The sequence below is a fragment of the Setaria italica genome, chromosome VII (assembly GCF_000263155.2).
Source record: "Setaria italica strain Yugu1 chromosome VII, Setaria_italica_v2.0, whole genome shotgun sequence".
Taxonomy (NCBI): domain Eukaryota; kingdom Viridiplantae; phylum Streptophyta; class Magnoliopsida; order Poales; family Poaceae; genus Setaria; species Setaria italica.
Window position 1 is genome coordinate 27686966 of NC_028456.1, and position 19686 is coordinate 27706651.

Consider the following 19686-nt stretch of genomic DNA (forward strand, 5'->3'; position numbering starts at 1 on the left):
AATAATATTTTTTTCTATGTAACATTTATTTACTATTTTGTAAACTTTTTTATATCGAGTCTAAAATTTATTTTAGCACAGGGCCCTCAATTTGCTCGAGACGGCCCTGTCCATGTCTATGGCACCGGCCTATAACTAGACAGCCGTCAGTCACCGCGCGCGCCACTTGAGTCACCGCGCGCGCGGTCAGTGAACGGCCGCGGCGACAGTGATCCCGTCCCAGCCTAGTGCCTAGTGGCCTTCTGATGGGGGAGCACGCTGACGAAGCTACGCGGGCCGGTGCGCGAGCGCGCGGCGACGTTACCGATCGAGACGACCGATCCGCGTCTGCGGGACTTTGGCGCCGACCGCCGACGGCTCCTGTACGGCGCCAGGACACGATGCGACGACGCGTGCTCGATCTTTTGGTCCTGCAGGAAAATCAGGTCGCAGCGCCTGCTTGTGCTGGATACCAGGGGGCCAGCCCGCCGGGAGGGCCATCTCGCGTCAGTGTACACAGTATTCTACGCGGACGTGTCGAGCAGCCGTTGGTGTCGCGGCATGGTGCACCGTGTATGACGCTGCGCGAGCAAGGGCACTGTGTCATCGTGGGAAGTCCTCCATGCCTCCCTGCTGTAACATTTTTACAGCACACCTTGCAGCTAGCCTAGTAAACTGTGGTCAGTTGTGCGTGCTGTACCTACGGTTACACACGGGCGGCAATATTGCAACGTAATCGTACGATGAGCACGGAGTAGTGAGGTGAAATTCTACTGGATGCAGAGATGACAACGTAGTACTCTATGTTATCCATCTACTGATGGCAACTTTTCAGGTAGTAAGTCGGTAATCGTCATATGAGATCTCTCTAAGGAACATTAAAAAAGACAAACAAAATATGCATGTTTTTTTTATAAGTAAGGAACATTAAAAAGGACAAAACAAAAGATGCATGCTTTTTTCTTTTCTAGAAGCTCGATTTCAGCAACACGTCGGCAGTAGCGCTGATGACGATTCTTGTTCTCTTCAAGCATGCATGTGGAGATACTTTTTCACGTGAAAACAAGATAGCTATACCAACTTGTATGCAAGTCCAATAAATGTTACTACCCATTTTGGTCGTCTTTTTCAGCGCGATGCATGATCTAGTATTCTAGAAACCGTACCCTAGAGCAAGCCACCAACTGCAGCAATGTAGATGGATTCTGGGTCTAATTAAGATCACAACAGTGATGCGCAAGGTTTTCCGTGCCTCTGGATCGGAATGGACAACGACCAAAAGCCCTTCTTCCTTTCCATTCGGCCGCATCATTCACGTCAACATAACCATTGACTGCAGTTGACTCGCTGCCCTTGGTCCCAAATCGACCTTGGCTTTAGTATGTGCACTGTCACTGTTGCTCAATTGCTTAACTGGGGTGTCTTTAGACACGTATACTACGTTGCTTCCAGACCATGCATGTCGGCTCCGACAAGTCATGCGCATGATGCATGCTGTTAAAATTCATCACGACGCATGCGATCCGAAACCGTATCTGGGTTGCTTAGGCTGCAATTCAAATTTGTTTTGTCCCGCCGTGCGTTTGCTTTGTTTGACATGCCATGCCTCGGTTCACATAGAGAAAGCGATCGAGGTGCGCTAGCTCTCAGCTCCCGGTCAAAAGGAATCGGTCTAGACTTTCGCACGAATTGAATGGCATGTACAAGACCAAACACCTGGCCAGGACTTTCCGGATAGAAGTCGGGCTTCGCTGCCTCTTATTTGCCAAATGGCTTCTACAGGACAAACACATACTAAAGGTAGCAAAATAGCAAAGGCTACTGTTCTTGGGGGGCGTTGCTGAAGCCTTGTTTGGTTCGTGTCAACTTCTGGAAATTCCACAAAATTCCAACGAGCAAATTTAATATGTAAACGCTCGTGACTGAAATCTTTTAAACTATTTAGAATATATAGATGTAAATAGTTTGCGTAGAACTTTAAGTTTTAATGTATAAGGATGTGTTTCGTTATTCCATCATTCAAGAACAAGAACTTTTATTTAATATACATATTGACTAATCCAACCAGTAGAGACATGAGTAAAGTTATAAAAGTTACTGTCATTGCACCTGCATTATGACCATGGTGTTTTTGACTTATGGATCACTCCAAGCAAGCATTTTCACACGTCCAAATCCACCTAGCTAGAGGCGGTTTTGAAACTAGGAAAAACTGCGAAAACATCCAAAATAAGATACGCAACTTCAAAATAGTCGAAATTAAATTCTAGAAAAATTAAATCGATAAAGTTACGCATGATTTATGACAAGTCAAAGAACACGTAAAAAGTTTACCCTTGTTTGGAAAATTATGGGCCATTAACGTTTGTTCTACTCCAGTTGGATAGTCAAACGAATTTGCTAATCACCATTCTAGTTCAGCACTTGAAAGTAATCAAATGTTCATTTCCTATGCAATATTAGTCTATAAAATTGAAAAAAATAACTGATAGTTAATTCAGGAAAATGGATAATATTTTCTTAAAAGGAAATATTTGTTGAAATGAGATCAACAGTTCATGTTAATAAAGGCAGATTAGCAAATATACGGGCTTAATGGTTCCACACCATGTTAATAAATGCAATATCTTACTATTATTAGTTATTTATTTTTTTTTTGGGGGGGGGGGGGTTCATGTTAATCTTCATGACATGTTGGAAAGGAGGTAATCCTAAAATTTTTCACAAAAGAAGAAACATCTGGTCATCAGTTTAGTAAACTCTAAGCATCACTGACAATAATAGTCATTAGATCTAATTTTCTTGTAAATTATCAACCTCTTTCATTATAGAAAACCTAAGTACTCCATAAATTTACATTTAAACTACCCAACTCTTCGTTATAAAAGATAATATGAAGTAACCCCGATCTAAATTGCTGACATATGCCATTGTTAAAAATAAAATGAAATAGTTCAAAAAAATTTTGAGCGAAACCAATCAGGGAAGCTCCAACCTATTTTTTATACAATTTTTTATTCTAAATCTATTTAATTCGCTCTCACGAGGAGTTAAACCTAGGCATGCTAGATGCTACTCAGCTCAGGTGCTCTAACCACTAGGCTAGAGACCTTTCATAAGCTACATCTAAATAATTACCCAACCACATGGGGTATTATAAAAAATACCATAAAGTGCTTCTATATATGGTTATAAATTATCCCCTTCTATCATTATTAATTATAAGAATCATTTAAGAATATACTAAAAAATAGATCATGGTGAGCATACATGATGTGCATCAGTGTCAGCCTAAATGCTAAATGCTAAACAGCCATGAACAGGATAAATGATCTTTAAAGAGGATAAACAACTGATTAATTGGACATGACTCGATACTGTATGCGCTTACACAACGTCTAAATTAAATGGGCTAAATGGCCGTGTAGGAGAACAGTGCCATGCATGCATGAGTACATGACAGGTATATATTTCCATATTTAGCAATAATGAAAAATATGTCATTAACGAATCACAGTATCAAGCTAAGTTTTCAACAAAAGATATATTGAAACCATATTGGTGCAGCGAAAAGGGGAAAACCATGAATATAGTTGAACACATAGAATAACTGATAGCCGAAGTTTATCACAACTGAACATTATTTACACGGGTATACTTTTTTTTTTGAAATGAACCTGGCAGGAGAGCTGCTGATTATATTAAAAAGAAGGAATCCAGACTGGATAAATACAATGAATCAAAAATGAAAAGAAGTGAGCCAAAATTGAGCGAGAAGAATAAAATAAAATAAAATAAAGCAACACTATGAACTCAGTCGCAATCAGCATCGCACCATTAGAGCGGAGAGATATTTCGCTCCCGCCATAATCCACACGGAGGCCTCATTTTTGATCCTCTCGAAAATCATATTGACAGAAGACTCCTTGCTGTTAAATATTCTCATATTCCTTTCCCTCCAGATTGTCCATGTAACTAGCATAATCAAAGTTCGCATGCGTCTCTTAGAGCAGGAATTTGCTCCTGCTCTCATCGACCACCAGTGGTGCAGTGTATCGGCCTGTTGCCAAGCCCTCGGGTGGATTGCTGGCGCCGACAACCAGTCCGCCACCATGGCCCAGATTCTTGTTGTAACCCGGCATTCGGCGAAAAGGTGGAGCGCCGATTCTTGTGATCTCCAACATAGTGGGCAGGTAGTTTGATTTGGCCATCCCCTTTTCTGAAGTCTGTCAGCAGTCCAAAGGTGATTTTGGATTGCGAGCCAGGAGAAGGTTTTGCAGCTTCTAGGAGCCCATATTTTCCAAATCAAGCCGTCAAAGTTGGTGGATGCCGAACCAATGAACTGTGCGTCGTAAGCGGATTTTGCGAAGTAGTTACCATCTGCAGTAAGCTTCCAAGTGATTTCATCTTGGACACCCGGGCGTAAGGCTACCTATTGTACGACTTGCCACAGAAGGACGTATTCTCGGAAGTGTTGCATCGAGAAACTACTATGGTGTATGTTGATGTCCCGGATCCAAGTTCGGTTGTGAAGCGCGTCACGTAAACTCCTGTTCTTTCTTTTTGAAATGGAGAAAATACTTGGCGCTATGTCCTTTGGCCTTTGGCCTTGAACCCAGGCGCTGTTCCAAAAGGAAGTCTTTGCTCCATCGTCTACGACGATGCGTGTACATGCCGCAAATAATTTCCTATCTGTGTTATTACACGGAACCTTTACACGGGTATACTATGTTTGAAAATGAACATTGAGATAGCAAAGATGAACACTAATTCTGAATGGATCCCAAATTTAGCTATAGACTTTTTTTAGGTCAAGCTATAGACTTCTAGCACTCGTCTTCTAATTAAGGTTCTAGCTCGTGTCGTAAGAGCACAATTGATGGATTATTTTCCTCTTATTAGAAGGCGCCTGAACGATCATGCGTGCTATACAGCCCGAAAAGAAAACATGACCGGCTGAGTACTGACCTTATCATGCGTCCGGTCGCGCACATCTAACCTCATGTCGGCACAAAGCAATGGCGAGACTTGCGCAGCCGAGGACGACAGAGCGGTTGACGGTTGTGGCGCCGGTGGCTGCTCTGGGCGCGCAGGACTTTGAACTGGTATTGCTGCCGGCGGCCGTGCCGATCGTGATGTCGCCTCGCGGTAAAACCGACGACGGCCGGCCGAGCCGAGCGTCGTCGTCGCGGGCGCCCGACATGTCACGCAGGCGCCGACGTCGTCGCCGGTTGGGGCCGCGCTGCTTCAAGACAAGAGGCCCCTGTTGGCTGCTGGCGCGGTCGTCGATCGCGCGGGCGGGCGACCGGGTTGCTGTGGGCGCGGGGACAGCGGGACACATGCTGGGGAGCGGCGTGAGGTGGCGCTCTCGCTGTGGCGACGTGTGTTGGGTTGGTGCGGCGACCGACCCTGTTGCTAGCCTTGGCGACATGTGCCGGTCGTCGCTTGCCGCGTCTCGACCGTAACCGTGAGCGTGCCTCCCACGGGGCACACAAATCCCTTTCCCCTGAGATTTCCTTCACCCTACTCGATTCTCTGGAGCTTCCTGAATCCTGAACACAGAAGGAAAAAAATACTACTGCATCCGATATGGACATGTGGAGCACAGTGACACCGCTGATTCTAAGTGATTACTGGTGGGTTGGTGGCTTGGTGTGCACTAGAATGACCACTAACAAGGCACACAAGAGATAATTGCAAGCATAAGTCATGATTTATCAGTGCACATGTGAAAGATAAAATAAAACTTCATGTGAAGTGAAAGCCTGCTCAGGACCTGGGATCGAACTAGATGTAATATATATGAGTATCTCCCTACAATTTAGACCTGAATAAAGTACCACAGCCCTCATGCCTACAATATTGTGGTTGCACTGCATATATAGGTTACACTGGTTTGCATCCTCATAAACAAATGTAAGGGAGTCAGATCCAAACATGCAAATATGCTCTAAAATTAAATTTCCTGTGGTAAAATATCGCCCTCATGTTTCAACGAGAAAGAATACTGCATTGTCTCATCTGAATGCAACTTAATGCGTCCATGTTTCAGCAAGAAATGTTGTACCCAACAAAAACTCGCTCAGGAGTATTAAAAACTTAGGCTTCTGTCGTCATCCACATCAATCAGTCTTTTACAATAGCTGATGAGTGCAATTAGTTAAAAGTTAAAACTAGATCGTTACAGCAGGCCTAAGTTTCTTTAGAAGTTAGTACGAATTAATCTTTGGAATTTTAAGCCATTATTTATTATATTTTGTTGTGTTACAGAAAATTCAAAACAAGAGAGCGAAAACGAAGAGATGACTAATGTTTCAAGTCTTCTAACCCTGCCAAAGACAAAGCTGATGAGAGACAAAGCAAGTGCAATTGTTCTTGTTTGTATTATCGCTCTTCAGGAGGTTCTTGTACACTGTTAGTGAATATATACCATCTGATATAACTTAAGTATTGAGAACAACGCAAATCGTTAAAAATAATGCATAGAAGTTCCCAAAAATTTTCAGCTGTAAATATAGCCTCAAGAAACTGCTATTCTGTACTGGTGTGCAGCCTTTCCTCGTATTTTTAGTGTTAAATAGTAGTGATTTGCTTTCATTGACTAAGTTGTTTTTTCTTAATTGATGTACTGTTTGTGATTAGTTGACAACGGATACAGTCAATTCCAACTATACTTGTTTTCATTGGACTTTTTTTTCCACCCATCTTTAATACCACCAGACGATTTTCAAAGACTCGCTAACCGTGCAAGGACAACAGAATTGATTTTCTCCTTATTCCTAGTCTGAAAAGATTCAAGTTACATGAAGACCTTGGGCATTGACATGAATATATTTATGTGCTGTCTATTTATAAGCATCTCTTAAATTTTCTGACCGCTCTTGTATATATTGATGACGATTGAACCTGTACTCTTTACGCTTCCTGAATTGAAACTCATGCTTTCGTCGTCGTCCATCTCTCTCAAGCTACATGGTTTTTGAAAGACCAAAAGATCCTGGCAAAGCAGACTACAGTAAAGCAATTTATTTAAAAAATGCTGTAACATGTATTATAGTAGCTTTCTTAGTGTCGTGATAACTTTTCTATGCAAGAACAGTAAGTTATGCTGAAAAAAGGTTGCAGAAATTACAGTTCCTAGTTTCACACAAGTACAGAAAAAGAGTGACATGAGAAACATGGAAGGAGTAAGCAGCAACAAATGGAGGGAGATGGGAAAAACAGCAGAGTGCCGCTGTTGTGTAGGTTCCCGAGGAGGTTGTCAATGCGGTAGCTCTCTGCCGTAATTTTTTACTGCGAGATCCTTGCTTAGACCAGACGCATGTAATAGACTAATTGACAGTATTGGATTCCAATTTTCGCAACCGTCCATTTGTCAGATGCCCTGAGATCAGCATGATAAAAAGTCCAGGGCATCGGGCCCTTGTCGCGTCTCTTATCCCTGCATCCGCATTTGGAGACATGCCTGTCTCGTTCCTGTGATTCCCGGGCAAGGCTAACATATTTCACAATCTTAGCAGCAATTGTCCGTCCACTGTTTAAGGTAACACAGTGCCTACAGGAACAAGGGCACATGCGTGCCGCAGTGCCAAATGTTCCCTCCCATCTCTCATCTTTTTGGTGCAAATGATTCGTCCCATGTCTGGAAAGCGCCTCCCTTTTGGGCAGATTATTTGATCCACACATCTGAAAAGATAAGCATTGACTTCGCCACATATTACGTCGGTCGGATTCCCTGGCGAAATTCCTCCAAAACACCTCAAAAGAACGGCCTTGATCTGATATGCCAACACGTAGAAAATTCCCTTTATATAATATGTTTATTCTTCGCCCATATTTTAGTGTCATGAATGTGATCAAATGGTTATATAATTGTCACCCATTTGTTTTTCTCGTCGATTCGATTAGTTAGAGTTTCTTGGTCTGCAGGCATGGCAGGATTGGATAAACTATAAAACAGAGCGAGTATCTCATACTCTGAATTGTTTGAAGGACCTGTTCTAGCTGTGTCAACAAATGAAGAAACACTGTAATTTAGTGAAGCTTGCCGTCCACAGCAGTACCTCAAACATTATCCTAATACAGTCGCATAGGTACACACATCCGATCCAATGGATTTGCAAGGTCAAACCTCTCAAGTCCAACTATAAACTAGCTGTAATTTCTATTCAAAATTCCGGCGACACTCGTACTCCAGTAATAGAAGTTGCCACCATGCCGGACACGGTAACACCTATTACCAGCATCCAATCGCGCGGGGCCCACCTGTCAGCACCTGGACCAGAAACCGGACGCCGCGTGCCGGTGAAGTACCCCATGTGGGCGGGCGCAGCGCTGAATCCAAAGATCTTGTCACGTACGCCGCGGACGAACGCGCCCGAGGCGTTCGGAAGCGTATCCGCGCGCGGGCGCGCACACATTTTCTCCGCGGCTCCACCGCCGGCGACGGCAGACACGCCAAACCGAAGCGTTTTTGGCCTCAGCGTCCCCGTCGCCCCAGGCTAAAGACAGCCGCGCTGCTTTGTTGTGCCGCGTAGGCCGTCGACAAGACATATGCGGCAAAAGAAATAGAAACGCACGGCCGGGGTTGGGTCCGTTCCGCCCCCTGTCACCTTCGCGCGACCACGGGTTTCGCTCGCCCACCGGCCAGCCAGCCAGCATCGTGCTCGGCCAGCCGTGAGCCAAAAACTAGGCTCCTGCTCACGACATGTGCGTAAGCAAAAACCCAAGCGTTTTGTGCAACCGCGCGTCCAAAAAAGCGCACTCGTGTCCTCAACTGCCCGCGCTCGCCACGCCTCGTGGACGTTGGCTTCTTCGGCCAGGAGCAACGCAACAAACGAGTACAGCGCGCGCGCGCGTCTCGCGACAAGCGGAGGCTGTGCACGTACATGCTCCCCGCGCCTTGTTTTTACACTCGGAGCCGGGTGATCCGAGCCAATGGCGCCTCCGCGCCGGCCGGCACCCGGCACCCCGCCCCCCGCCCCCAGATACAACAAGAAAGGCCACGGCGTATGGCTTGGACCATCTCCACACATGCAACCACCTCGCCAAGGCAAAACAATGCGAGAGCCTTGGAGCTAGCACACGTACTACATGCCTTTACGAGTGCTCAGCTCCTCCCGTCCAGCGCCTCAGCGGCCGCAGTGGCACCGCCCATGGACCATGCCGGCTGGTTGGTCAGTCTCTGGCCAGGACAAAGGGGCCAATGCTGCCGCTACTGCTACTGCACTAGCCAAAGCCATGGACCCGTCCCGGCCGAAACCTCTCGGTGCCCGGTTATAATACGGCCACTTGTTGCCAAGATGCATTCCCCATGCCATATCTGCCTAGACGATGCGCACATACTTCATTCACTGTGCAATCGGCGCCTATGGCTACGCGGATGCAACTTGCGAGAGGCAGAGCCCTAGATTTCCTCAAGCATAACATGGCATGTTGGCGCCTCGCCGAGACGATCCATTTGTGCAGGTGCCTTGCTGTTCTTAGTGTGCGGAGGATCCTCTAAAAAGGGGGGATGCTGATAGGTTGGGTTGGGTGAAGCTACGGCTACGGCCGCAACTTGATGGCGGAGAATATCGAGGCAGAGATGATGATCGTCCTTACCTGATTAGGAAACGAAACAACTTACTTGCGTCATGACCAGGGGAGGGGGAGTCCACAGTTTTGCGTAATGTTGCCTGTTTTCTATGGCAACCTGCTGCACTAGGGCGGCAGATGCAGGGCACCTTTGGTGCAAAGGGCGCTCCGAGCTTGCTTTCTTTGGGAGCACCTTGGCCAAGTGTCATGGCAAAGGGTAGAGATTCCAAGTGTGTTATGACTGCACTACTAGCTAGGCGTTGCTAAATTAAAATATAGCTTCGTTAGGGATCAAAACGAATATGGCTTTTATGGCCTCTGCCGACCAAAACTCATCACCCGCGTATCATATTGTTTGAACGGAACGTTTGCTACCATATTCAAATGCCCTCTGTTTCCTATACACCGAATTCGAGCATTGGTCTAAGGAGAGCTCTTACCAATCGAGTCATAGCGAAAATTGCCGCCTTCCCCTTATTTTTTGCATTGACAAAGGTGTAGTTTTTTTTCTCGCAAAAGTACAGGTGACATAACAACAAAGGATAGTGTATAAAAACCAAGATCGCATTGTCTAACAAGACAACGAGAGATGGTGTAGTGCCATTACGCCAAATGTTGAAAAATTACAGTCTTCTCTTAGAAAATATTTTGAATAGTTGACCGGCCTATTTTTAATATAACTGGCCTGCTGCGGTTGATTTCATTTCTTCTAAGGAGCCTTTTAAACAAACGTTGTGTCAACTCATTATAGGGTACCTTACAAAATACTAGTTGACCAAAAAGGTCCAAATGTTTTAATCCTCGCGATGTGGTCCTGTAGCAAGCTCAGCAACTGCAAGCAAAATTCGACAGCGTGTTCGGGGCGCTGCTTTGCAGTTGCCTGCTGCTGCTCGGGTGAGAGCAGCGCAGCTGCAGCTGCAGCAGGCAGCGTGCAGCGGCAGCGGCTGCGGCAGCCGTTCGAATCAGTTCCATCTCAAAGCTTACAGATCGAACTCGTTTGAACAAAACCTACTTGCTAGGAGTAGTAAGTTGCATTCCATGATGATCGCTTGCAAAAACTACACAAGTCAGCTCTTGACACCACAAGTTCCCTGGTAGGTTTTACAATTGGAGCATAACAAAAATAGCATAAAGAAAAGAAACAAACAATTCACGTCTTTGTGCAGGGCCTCCATTTGTCGTCCTTAGGCAGATTGAAAATGAGGAGCACCTCTGCATAACGGTACTTGTGGGTTCGATTCAGTACATCAGTTCATTACTTATCTTCCATTTGGAGTTTCCTACTGCACTGGCCAAAATGCAATGAAGAGAGAATCTGAACTATATTTTTAATCAGGAACTAATCTGTTTACCTGAACAGGTTGGAAGAAATTAATTTTACTAGTAATATCTTTAGGGTGTCTATTTATATGTTGACTTTTTTCTCCTTGACACCGTTCTTCATTGGATTGATAAAAATCTAGTCAAATGGAACAACTTTTAACAAAACTCTAACGACCACAAAAAGGTAACTTACTCTTAAAGAAAAAAAAACAACTCATAATATCAATACTTGATTTTATTGCCCAAGAGCATTGACACCATATTTTAATTAATGCTCATTGCTGAAGCTGCAAAAACTTATGCTGTTATGCGTAACCGAAGCAGAGTATAAAAGTACTACCAGTACAACCAACATGCATGCTTTGGACAAGCTCACAAGCATATGACAAATGCTGTGTAGAATTAATTTAGCAGTACGTTACCGGCACATGATATTGTACAAATCCAAACTAAAAGAATGCAGGAAAGAAATGAAAGAAATTCTGGACGGCTCTCAAGTGAAAGATACAGCAACAACAAAGACAAGCACAGAACCGATCCAAAGAGCTGTCATGGACCGGGGAAAGTTAGTGAGAGAAGGGGGCCTCTCCCTGCCATCGCCGATGCTGCTCTCCTCCGACGCCTATAAAAAGGCACCAGCGCGCTTCCCAGTCCCCCGCGCCGCAGTTCACGGCTCTACCAACCAAGCAAGCCCAGCCTCCAAAGAGGAGACAAGCGGCGACCAGCTTCTTCCCCACAACAGAACTGCGCACGGGCTCGTAAATCGCCTGGGAGTTACCTGCGCCACAAAGGTTTTCACCCCCTCGTGAAACCGCACGCGCGCCGTGGCAGCAGCCATCGGAGCAGAGTATTCCTCTGTTTCTCCAGACGCCATGACGTCGTGCGCGGGAGGCGCCACGGTGGCGTGCAGGGACGAGGCGCGGCGCCATCTCCATGGGGACGCGGCCTGCGTCATGGTCTCCCCCTTGCTCGCGAAACCCAAGGCGGGGGAGGTCTACATCGCGGTGCCCGTCGACGACGAGGTGCCGGTGCTCACGAGCAAGCTGGACGGGCGGTTCACCGCGGCGGTGAAGGAAGCCGTGTCCCTCTTCCCGGGCTTCGAGTTCCCGACGGACGCGCGCGGCGAGGCGCGGTCCATTCTCGCCCTCGCACTCCCCATGATCCTGACGGGGCTCCTGCTTTACCTCCGGTCGATGATTTCGATGCTCTTCCTCGGTCGCCTCGGTGGTCTGGCCCTTGCCGGCGGGTCACTCGCCATCGGCTTCGCCAACATCACCGGCTACTCTGTCCTCTCCGGTCTCGCCATGGGCATGGAGCCCATATGCGGGCAGGCATTCGGCGCGGGCCACTACTCACTCCTCGGCATCACCATGCAGAGGACGGTGCTCCTGCTCATCGCCGCCGCCGTTCCCATCGGCGGCCTGTGGATGCACATGCGGCCTCTCCTCCTCCTCTGCGGCCAAGAGGCCAGCATCGCGGCGGCCGCCGAGACCTACATTCTGGCCTCGCTCCCGGACCTCGTCCTGCAGGCATTCATCCACCCCGTACGGATATACCTCAGGACGCAGTCCATCAACCTGCCGCTCACGGTCTGCGCCGCGCTCGCCATTGCCATCCACCTCCCCATCAACTACGTCCTCGTCACCGTCCTCGGGCTCGGCATCAAGGGGGTGGCATTCGCCTCCGTGCTGGCGAACTTGAACCTCCTCCTCTTCCTCCTCGCCTACATCTTCTTCAAGGGCGTCCACAAGCGCACCGGCGGCTTCGCGTTCTCCCGCGAGAACTTCCGGGGCTGGGGCGAGCTCGTTAGCCTCGCGCTGCCGAGCTGCGTGAGCGTCTGCCTCGAGTGGTGGTGGTACGAGATCATGATCCTGCTGTGCGGCCTGCTGCTGAACCCGCAGGCGACGGTGGCGTCCATGGGCATCCTGATCCAGACCACGTCGCTCATCTACATCTTCCCGTCGTCGCTGAGCTTCGGCGTGTCCACACGCGTCAGCAACGAGCTCGGCGCGGGCCAGCCCGAGGAGGCCAGCCGCGCCGCAACAGTGGGGCTCATGCTCGGGTTCGCCTTCGGCGGCTTCGCCACCGCGTTCGCGTTCCTGGTGCGGAACGTGTGGGCGAGCATGTTCACGGCCGACCCGGCGATCATCGCGCTCACCGCGTCGGTGCTGCCGATCCTGGGACTGTGCGAGCTCGGCAACTGCCCGCAGACGACGGGCTGCGGCGTGCTCCGAGGAAGCGCCAGGCCCAAGGACGCCGCCAGCATCAACCTCCGGTCCTTCTACCTCGTGGGCACGCCCGTGGCGCTCGGGCTGGCGTTCTGGTTCCACTACGACTTCAAGGGCCTGTGGCTCGGCCTCCTGGCGGCGCAGGCCACCTGCATGGTGCGCATGATGCTGGTCATCGGCCGGACGGACTGGGCCAGCGAGGCCAAGCGCTCGAGGCAGCTCACCGGAGCCGGCGACGGCAAGGATGCCGCTGCCGGTGGGGACGAGAAGTCGCGCTCGCTCCTCGCTACGGACGTCGAGCAGGCGAATGATCACTCTGATCGGTGTTGATAGCTATAGCGCGAGCCGCATGTGTGCTCCCTCTAATCTACTCTTTTCCCCTCCTTTTTTTATTTCGCCCATTTTTCCAAATATTTTGGCGGGGGAGGAATCAGAGGCTGACAGAGTGACAGTTTTGTTCACAATCTGCTAATTAGCATGTAAAGATTTTTCTGATTATTAAACAGAGATTGAAAATATTCCAGTACTGATACGAAACAATTTTCACCCTTTGTTCTTATTTCATCTTTTATTTCTAGTTTATAGAAAGAAAAGAATGGAGTTTTGAGGGAGAGAAAAGGAGAGAGGGATGGGAACAAGCCGTTCACGGCTTTCGCCGCAGCTTGCTCCGGCCTCCGTCCCGGGTCAGTGTCTGGTCCAGGGAGGCGAGCCGCGTGACGACCCGGTCGCCGGCGCGGCGGGCTAACGAGTAGCGCAACACAACACCGGGTCCAAGTCGTGTGGGCGTGGCTTCGCCAAACCATCCAGCCACCCAGGGGCCCGCCATGCAATCTTGCGCCGCGCAGCCGTCGGCCGTCAAAACGACGGCACCACCTGCGTCTCGTGCGATCGCGAGCGAAAAGGAAGGCAACCGAATTTAGCACGTGATTTGCGTAACGAGACCGAAGCCTGACCGGTAAGAACATGTGTGCTACCGTAACGTAGAAGAGTCAGACTCTGTTCCCACGGGAGCTCTGCTGACAGGTCTTCTGCGAACACGCGCCTCTTTTCTTCAGCTGCAAATATCCATTTCAGAGTGCACGGTGATTCGGCTGGATCGCCGCTAAGAAAGCCGTAAACGCGAAGGTAATTGACCGACCCCTCTCGCAGGCCGGAAGAAGAAAGATTCCTCCTGTGTAGCGACGTGCAGGGTCCGTGCCTACCACCTGTACCGCGCGATCAGCCCCGACCGGAAAGCGCACGCGCAGAGAGAGATCCCAGTGGCTAACTCGGCTCGGCGCGGCTCTGTTCGCGCGTGCCGCGGATGGCATCGATCGGCATCGGCGGCACCGGCAGTCCGCATAAAAAATGACTCGCCTGAGCAGCAACTCCACTCCTTGGAGCCCCGAGAGGATGCACTGTTTCGAGGCCCCAAAAGCCAACACTAGCAGTTACCACCACTATACAATACTCTACGCCGTACAAGCTTCTAAAATTATCGTTTCAAAGATAAAACTACCAATATCATGGTACTGCCTGCTTCTGTTCGTGAGCTGTAGGGAGCTCTGTTCGAGAGCGGCGCACGATGCAATGCATCTGAATCTGATGACCCACTACTGTGCGTGCCAACCGAAAACATGATTCGCGTATGTCGTTCAGCCGTTGCACTTGCGCCCAATCGGCCACACCTGTCGTGGAAGAAGGGATCAGCAGCTCCCCTAGGAGTCAACCGTTTATCAATCTGATGGGTTCTGAGAGATGAAACGAAACGGCAGCTACCACCACCTAGCTCTTCAGTTCACGTCTGTTCGATCAAGTCAATGGCGGTCGTTTCCCAATCGGATCGCTCCAGCGTACCAAGCTCATTCATGTCCCCTCGTGCTGGGGCGAGCCAGGTGTCCCCAAGAAAATAGCAATAGTAAAATTCATCACCAGCCCTTTAACTTTAACTGGGTAGTGAGTGCCATCTTGGTTCTGGTCGTCGCGGTTGTCGCGGTCATCACGGCGGCGGTAGTCGCACCTGTTGTCGTCCCAACGGTAGTCATTGCGGTGGGGTCGCTTGTACTCCACCGGTACGCTGAGCTCTTTCTTGAGGACTGTGCATTCCCAAAGATTATGGCGTGCGTCCTTGTAGAAGAGGCATGGAGCGCTGCGGGTTTCGTCAAACTCTTCCCGGAGAAAGGTGGTTGGCCTAGCGGGATCGCCTTCAGCAGCTAGGACCTCAGGGGCCCTTTTTCAAAGTCGGGACTTCGGTCGTGCTTGGTGTTCATCATGGATCGGCTTATCGTAGTCGTCGCTCTGGCGATGCTTGACATCCTGGAACTGTACTTTCGCCACCTCCTCTATGTCTGCCTGTTTGTTGACAACTTCCATCATCTGCCCGATCATCTTGGGGCAGCCTCGTACAACTTGCAGAACATGGGGCGGTTCGTCAAGCTGGAGCAGAAATACCAGATGATGTCATGGTCCTCAACACCGGCCAGCCTGTTACGTTTCTCGAAGAAACGGTTGGCGTACTCCCGAATAGTTTCGCCAGTCCTCTAGCGGACTTGCCTGAGTTTCTCCATGTTACCAAGTCAGCTATAGGTAGCTTGGTAATTCTAGGTGAAAGCTCTAGCGAGCTGACCCCAACTGTCGATACTGTTCGGAGACAGGTTCTTCAGCCACAAGAGCGGAGCGGGAGCCATCGCCACTGGAAAGTAGGCTGCCATCTAGTCGTAGGTGCCGTTGGCAGCTTTCATCGCGGTACTATACGTCTTAAGCAAGATGGTGGGGTCGGAGCGACCATCGTACTTTTAGTTGATGGCTGGCTTGAATGTGGCCGGCCAATCGACAGCCCTGAGGCGTGGAGTGAAGGTAGCGAAGCCATCGATCGTCGTGCCGTCGTCGTCAAGGTAGTACTCGTAGGGTGGAGCACTGGGGCGTCTGTCGTTGTCGTGCCTGGGCGGGTTGTAAGCATCTTCAGGGGCGCCGTACATTCAGTCGTAGTTGGCGCGGTGACGCATCTCATCTTACTGACGACAGCGGTCCTCACTTTCAGCGTCACGGTTGAGTCCAGGAGCACCGTAGTCGCGGTCGTACTCGGCATAACGACGGAGCTCGGCCTCGTCCCGCTCTTGATGACGGTTGTTGAGGCTGGGGCGGAGGTTGTGGCGGTTGCGGAGGTCGCGCAATTCTTCGTGGAGATCACGTTGCTGACCTGGTCGGCCGCGATCCTCGTCGTCGCCTCTCCTGCCGCGACGGCGGTTGTTGTTGTTGACGTTGTCGTTAATGGGTGGGTTGGCGTTCTGCTCCACCTCTTCTTCGTGGACTGGCTCCAGCCAACCTCCCGCGCGGTCGCCTCGACGGTGGTCGGATCTGCGCGGTCGCCTCGGCGGTGGTAAGATCTTATGCCCAAACCGGCTCCGAGAGTGCCCGGTAGCTATGGACCAAGAGTGTGTGGACCGGTTGTGGGTCTGCTTCTCGATCTAGGCGTTGGCGTCTTGAAGACGCGCCCGGATCCGCCGGATTTGCTCCGAGTCCGGAAGGTTTTCCAGGTCGGCGAAGGTAGCCCCCAGGTTGGCCTGGGTTGTGGGGAAGATATTGTGGTCGGCCTCCTCGAGGTCGGCTAGTAGACTGCGGGCGCACGCAGGGCGCCTGTGTTTGGCCCGGGCACCGTCCTGGTTGGTGTTGCCATCATCGTTGCGCGGTGGTTGGCGCTGGTCGCATGCTGCCCCTGCATTAGCATTAGGTTGCTGTTGGGCGTTTGCTTGCTCCTGTTGGCGCCATGCCGTGCGGTTCTGATTTCTGACATTGCGGCCTCCTTCCTGAGAAGAAGTTTCACTATCCTGGGATGGCTCGTCAGTGGAGACCACGAATGTTTCGCGATCTGGCATGGAGGAGTTGCTCTCATCGTCGCTTTCATAGGGGTTTGGTGTCCGGAAACTGGGTGGGTTTGGATGGGTCTCCAGATTGGATTTGGAAACTGGGTGGGTTTGGATGGGTCTCCAGATTGGATCTGGAAGGACTGCACGAGGTTCGCGGAGAACATAGCAGCCGAGTTCCTCAGGCCGAAGGGGGCGAGGGAAGGACCCTACGCCGACCTGGTTGAGCGTAGCGCCACCTCAGATAGATCTATGCACTCAGCGATAGGGCTGCTGATGCGATCTAGCCCCGCGATCAGGTCGGAGGGTATGGGTGGGTGGGCGGCAGCAAGTAGATCTGGAACCCTCTCGGAGAGAGAGAGAGAGATCGCCAACCTACTAGGCAAGCGGCATGATGATCCTTGGATGGAGAACTTGTCCCGTCGGAGTAGATCCGACGGAAGCTGAGCTGGCAGTGGACGCCGAGTCGACGAAAGAAGCATCCGGATCGGAATCCGCCGGCATGATCCCGAAACGAATCTGGATTGGGTTTGCAAGGTAGTCCTTCATGCTCTCGGGGAAAACAACACTGGGGCGGGATGCCATCGAGGTCACTAAGAGGATCTCACAATCATCCCTATCTGGCGCGCCAACTGTCGGATTTATAAGCCTAGCATTCCACCAGGGGTTACCCAAGTGGTTGATTTGTAGGTGGAGGTGATTGTAAAACCAAGAACTCGAAAGGTGATCGCGAGAACACAAGGGACACAAGGCTTTTAGACAGGTTCGGGCCTCCGGAGAGTAATACCCTACATCCTGTATGCGTGGATTGTATTGTTGGTATGAGATTGGATGTCCTCGGGAGGCTCTCTTGGCCACCTTATATAGGCTGACGACCTATAGGTACAAGTTGGTTTGAATATAATCTACTTGGTTGTTACATGGAAGGAATCTGAGTTGGATTACAATATGTGTTCCACAATATCCGGGCAGTCTTTGTACTCCAAGTAACTTCATATCCTCGACCCACACGCTCTGATCGGACGGACCCACTTGCCAGATCCAGCTAGTATCCTGATTGGTAGGAACACATGGGGTACCCATATCCCTCGTATAATATTACCGTTCCTGCATATGACTTATAACTTGTACAGCGGGTCGCTACTTTTCTACAGCACTTCCCTTCAAAGCGTCCTTCCCCTCGAGGCAGGAGCACGTGGATGTGTGCCGAATAGAGTGGCACCATGAGAAGCTATGGCTTATGTACCGTCCATAAGCAATTGTGGGTGCTTGGTACTAGTCGGTCACCTGAGGCTCGGCGAGGAGTGATCAGGTCGAGGTTAATCCTTGTCCGTCGCCAACACATTTTGCCTTGGTTTGGGCTACCTAGGTGCTTGGTATCTATCCGTGCAGGAGGTGTCTTCGTATTCGGTGAGCATTTGGGTTCTTGCTCGGTGCAAAGTTGGCAAAGCTTGATGGATGTGGCCTGTGGGGTGATTCTACCCAGACATTCAACCGGAGGTCTTGCCCGTGGAGCATAAATTGCCCGGACCCTTGATGCGGTTGTTTTGTTTTTGTTTCATTTGGTATCGTTCAGGTGCTGCCCCATTGTATCCTGATCACCGTACTCGTTGCTGAGAACGGTTGCCGGATCTTATAATCTCGCTTTGAAGGAATGAATTTGTTTAGGTGGGCTTCCTTAGCTCCGTTGACTTTTTAAAAAAATTATAACGTCTGCCCTAGTTTTGTGAAGTGATTTTCATGTTTTCACTTAGCAAGTTGCTTCCATAATCTATGCAATTTCCGTACTAGCCCTACCGACACTTGACGCTCACAGGCTTGTACGTATCCTTGCACTATATAATCCCCATCATAGAACATTACATATGTCCCCTGTCAAGGCCGGTATTTATTTGGATTTTCAGCGTTCTTCCACTATGATTCTTATCTGCACCGAAAGCTTTATATTGTAAGGCCACTTGCCGGCACGGGCGTTCAAATCGCTGCTTTTCATATACTCGGGGTATTATCTACCAGCAGTGTATATGAAATTAGTTTTGCTTCTAGTTCACGGCGACCCCTATCGAGTTGCGGCGTCCATGCATATCCTCACTGGATGCACGCAGCAGCAGGTCCACATCACCTCCGCGTCATACCAAGAGAAAAAACAAATGGCGACAGCCTGCAGCAAGAAGCATCGTCAACACAAGGCGACGTAGCTGAGTGCATGACGGCACGGATGATCCCGATCGATCCCCCCGTTCATCCAGTTCAGCGTGATGGAGGCGCCAGTCACGCACGTATGCGTGGTTCCATCAGTTTCATGCCGTCAGGGCTTTGTCGTCCTTCGATCAGGCTACGATTGTTCCGGTTGCAGCAATGCTCGTATCCTACGAATTCCGCCGCGTCGTCGTCGTCGCTTACATTATGGAGCACAACACGATCGGATCAATGACGGCGCAAGTCCGGCGCCGCCACGACCGCCCCTGCATGTCCTGTCGCGATCGCCGGGAGCCCCGATCCACCGACTTGTAAAGCGACGCGGCGCGCGGTTGACCGCCGCCTTCTCCACCGTTCCATGCAATCCCAGCGCAAGGCCGGCCGGGGGCATGCAGCATGCGGCCGCTGAATACTCGGTACTCATTACTCATTGCAGCCGCGCGCGCTCTGGTCGCTTCTGGCTTGGTTGTTTCGGGCTTTTTTAACCGGAGAACGCTTGAAGGAACGGCATCCTCGTGGAGTGATACGACCCCCCCCCC

The 19686-nt window shown here is 50.0% G+C and overlaps 1 protein-coding gene across 1 annotated transcript; it reads left to right on the forward strand.

Moving 5' to 3' along the window:
- Window positions 1-11282: 11282 nt before the first annotated feature.
- Window positions 11283-13643, forward strand: LOC101776419 (protein DETOXIFICATION 49). Its single transcript, XM_004976483.3, has one exon. It carries the CDS (start codon window positions 11751-11753, stop codon window positions 13434-13436), a length of 1686 nt encoding a protein of 561 aa, XP_004976540.1. The 5' UTR covers window positions 11283-11750; the 3' UTR covers window positions 13437-13643.
- Window positions 13644-19686: the final 6043 nt, after the last annotated feature.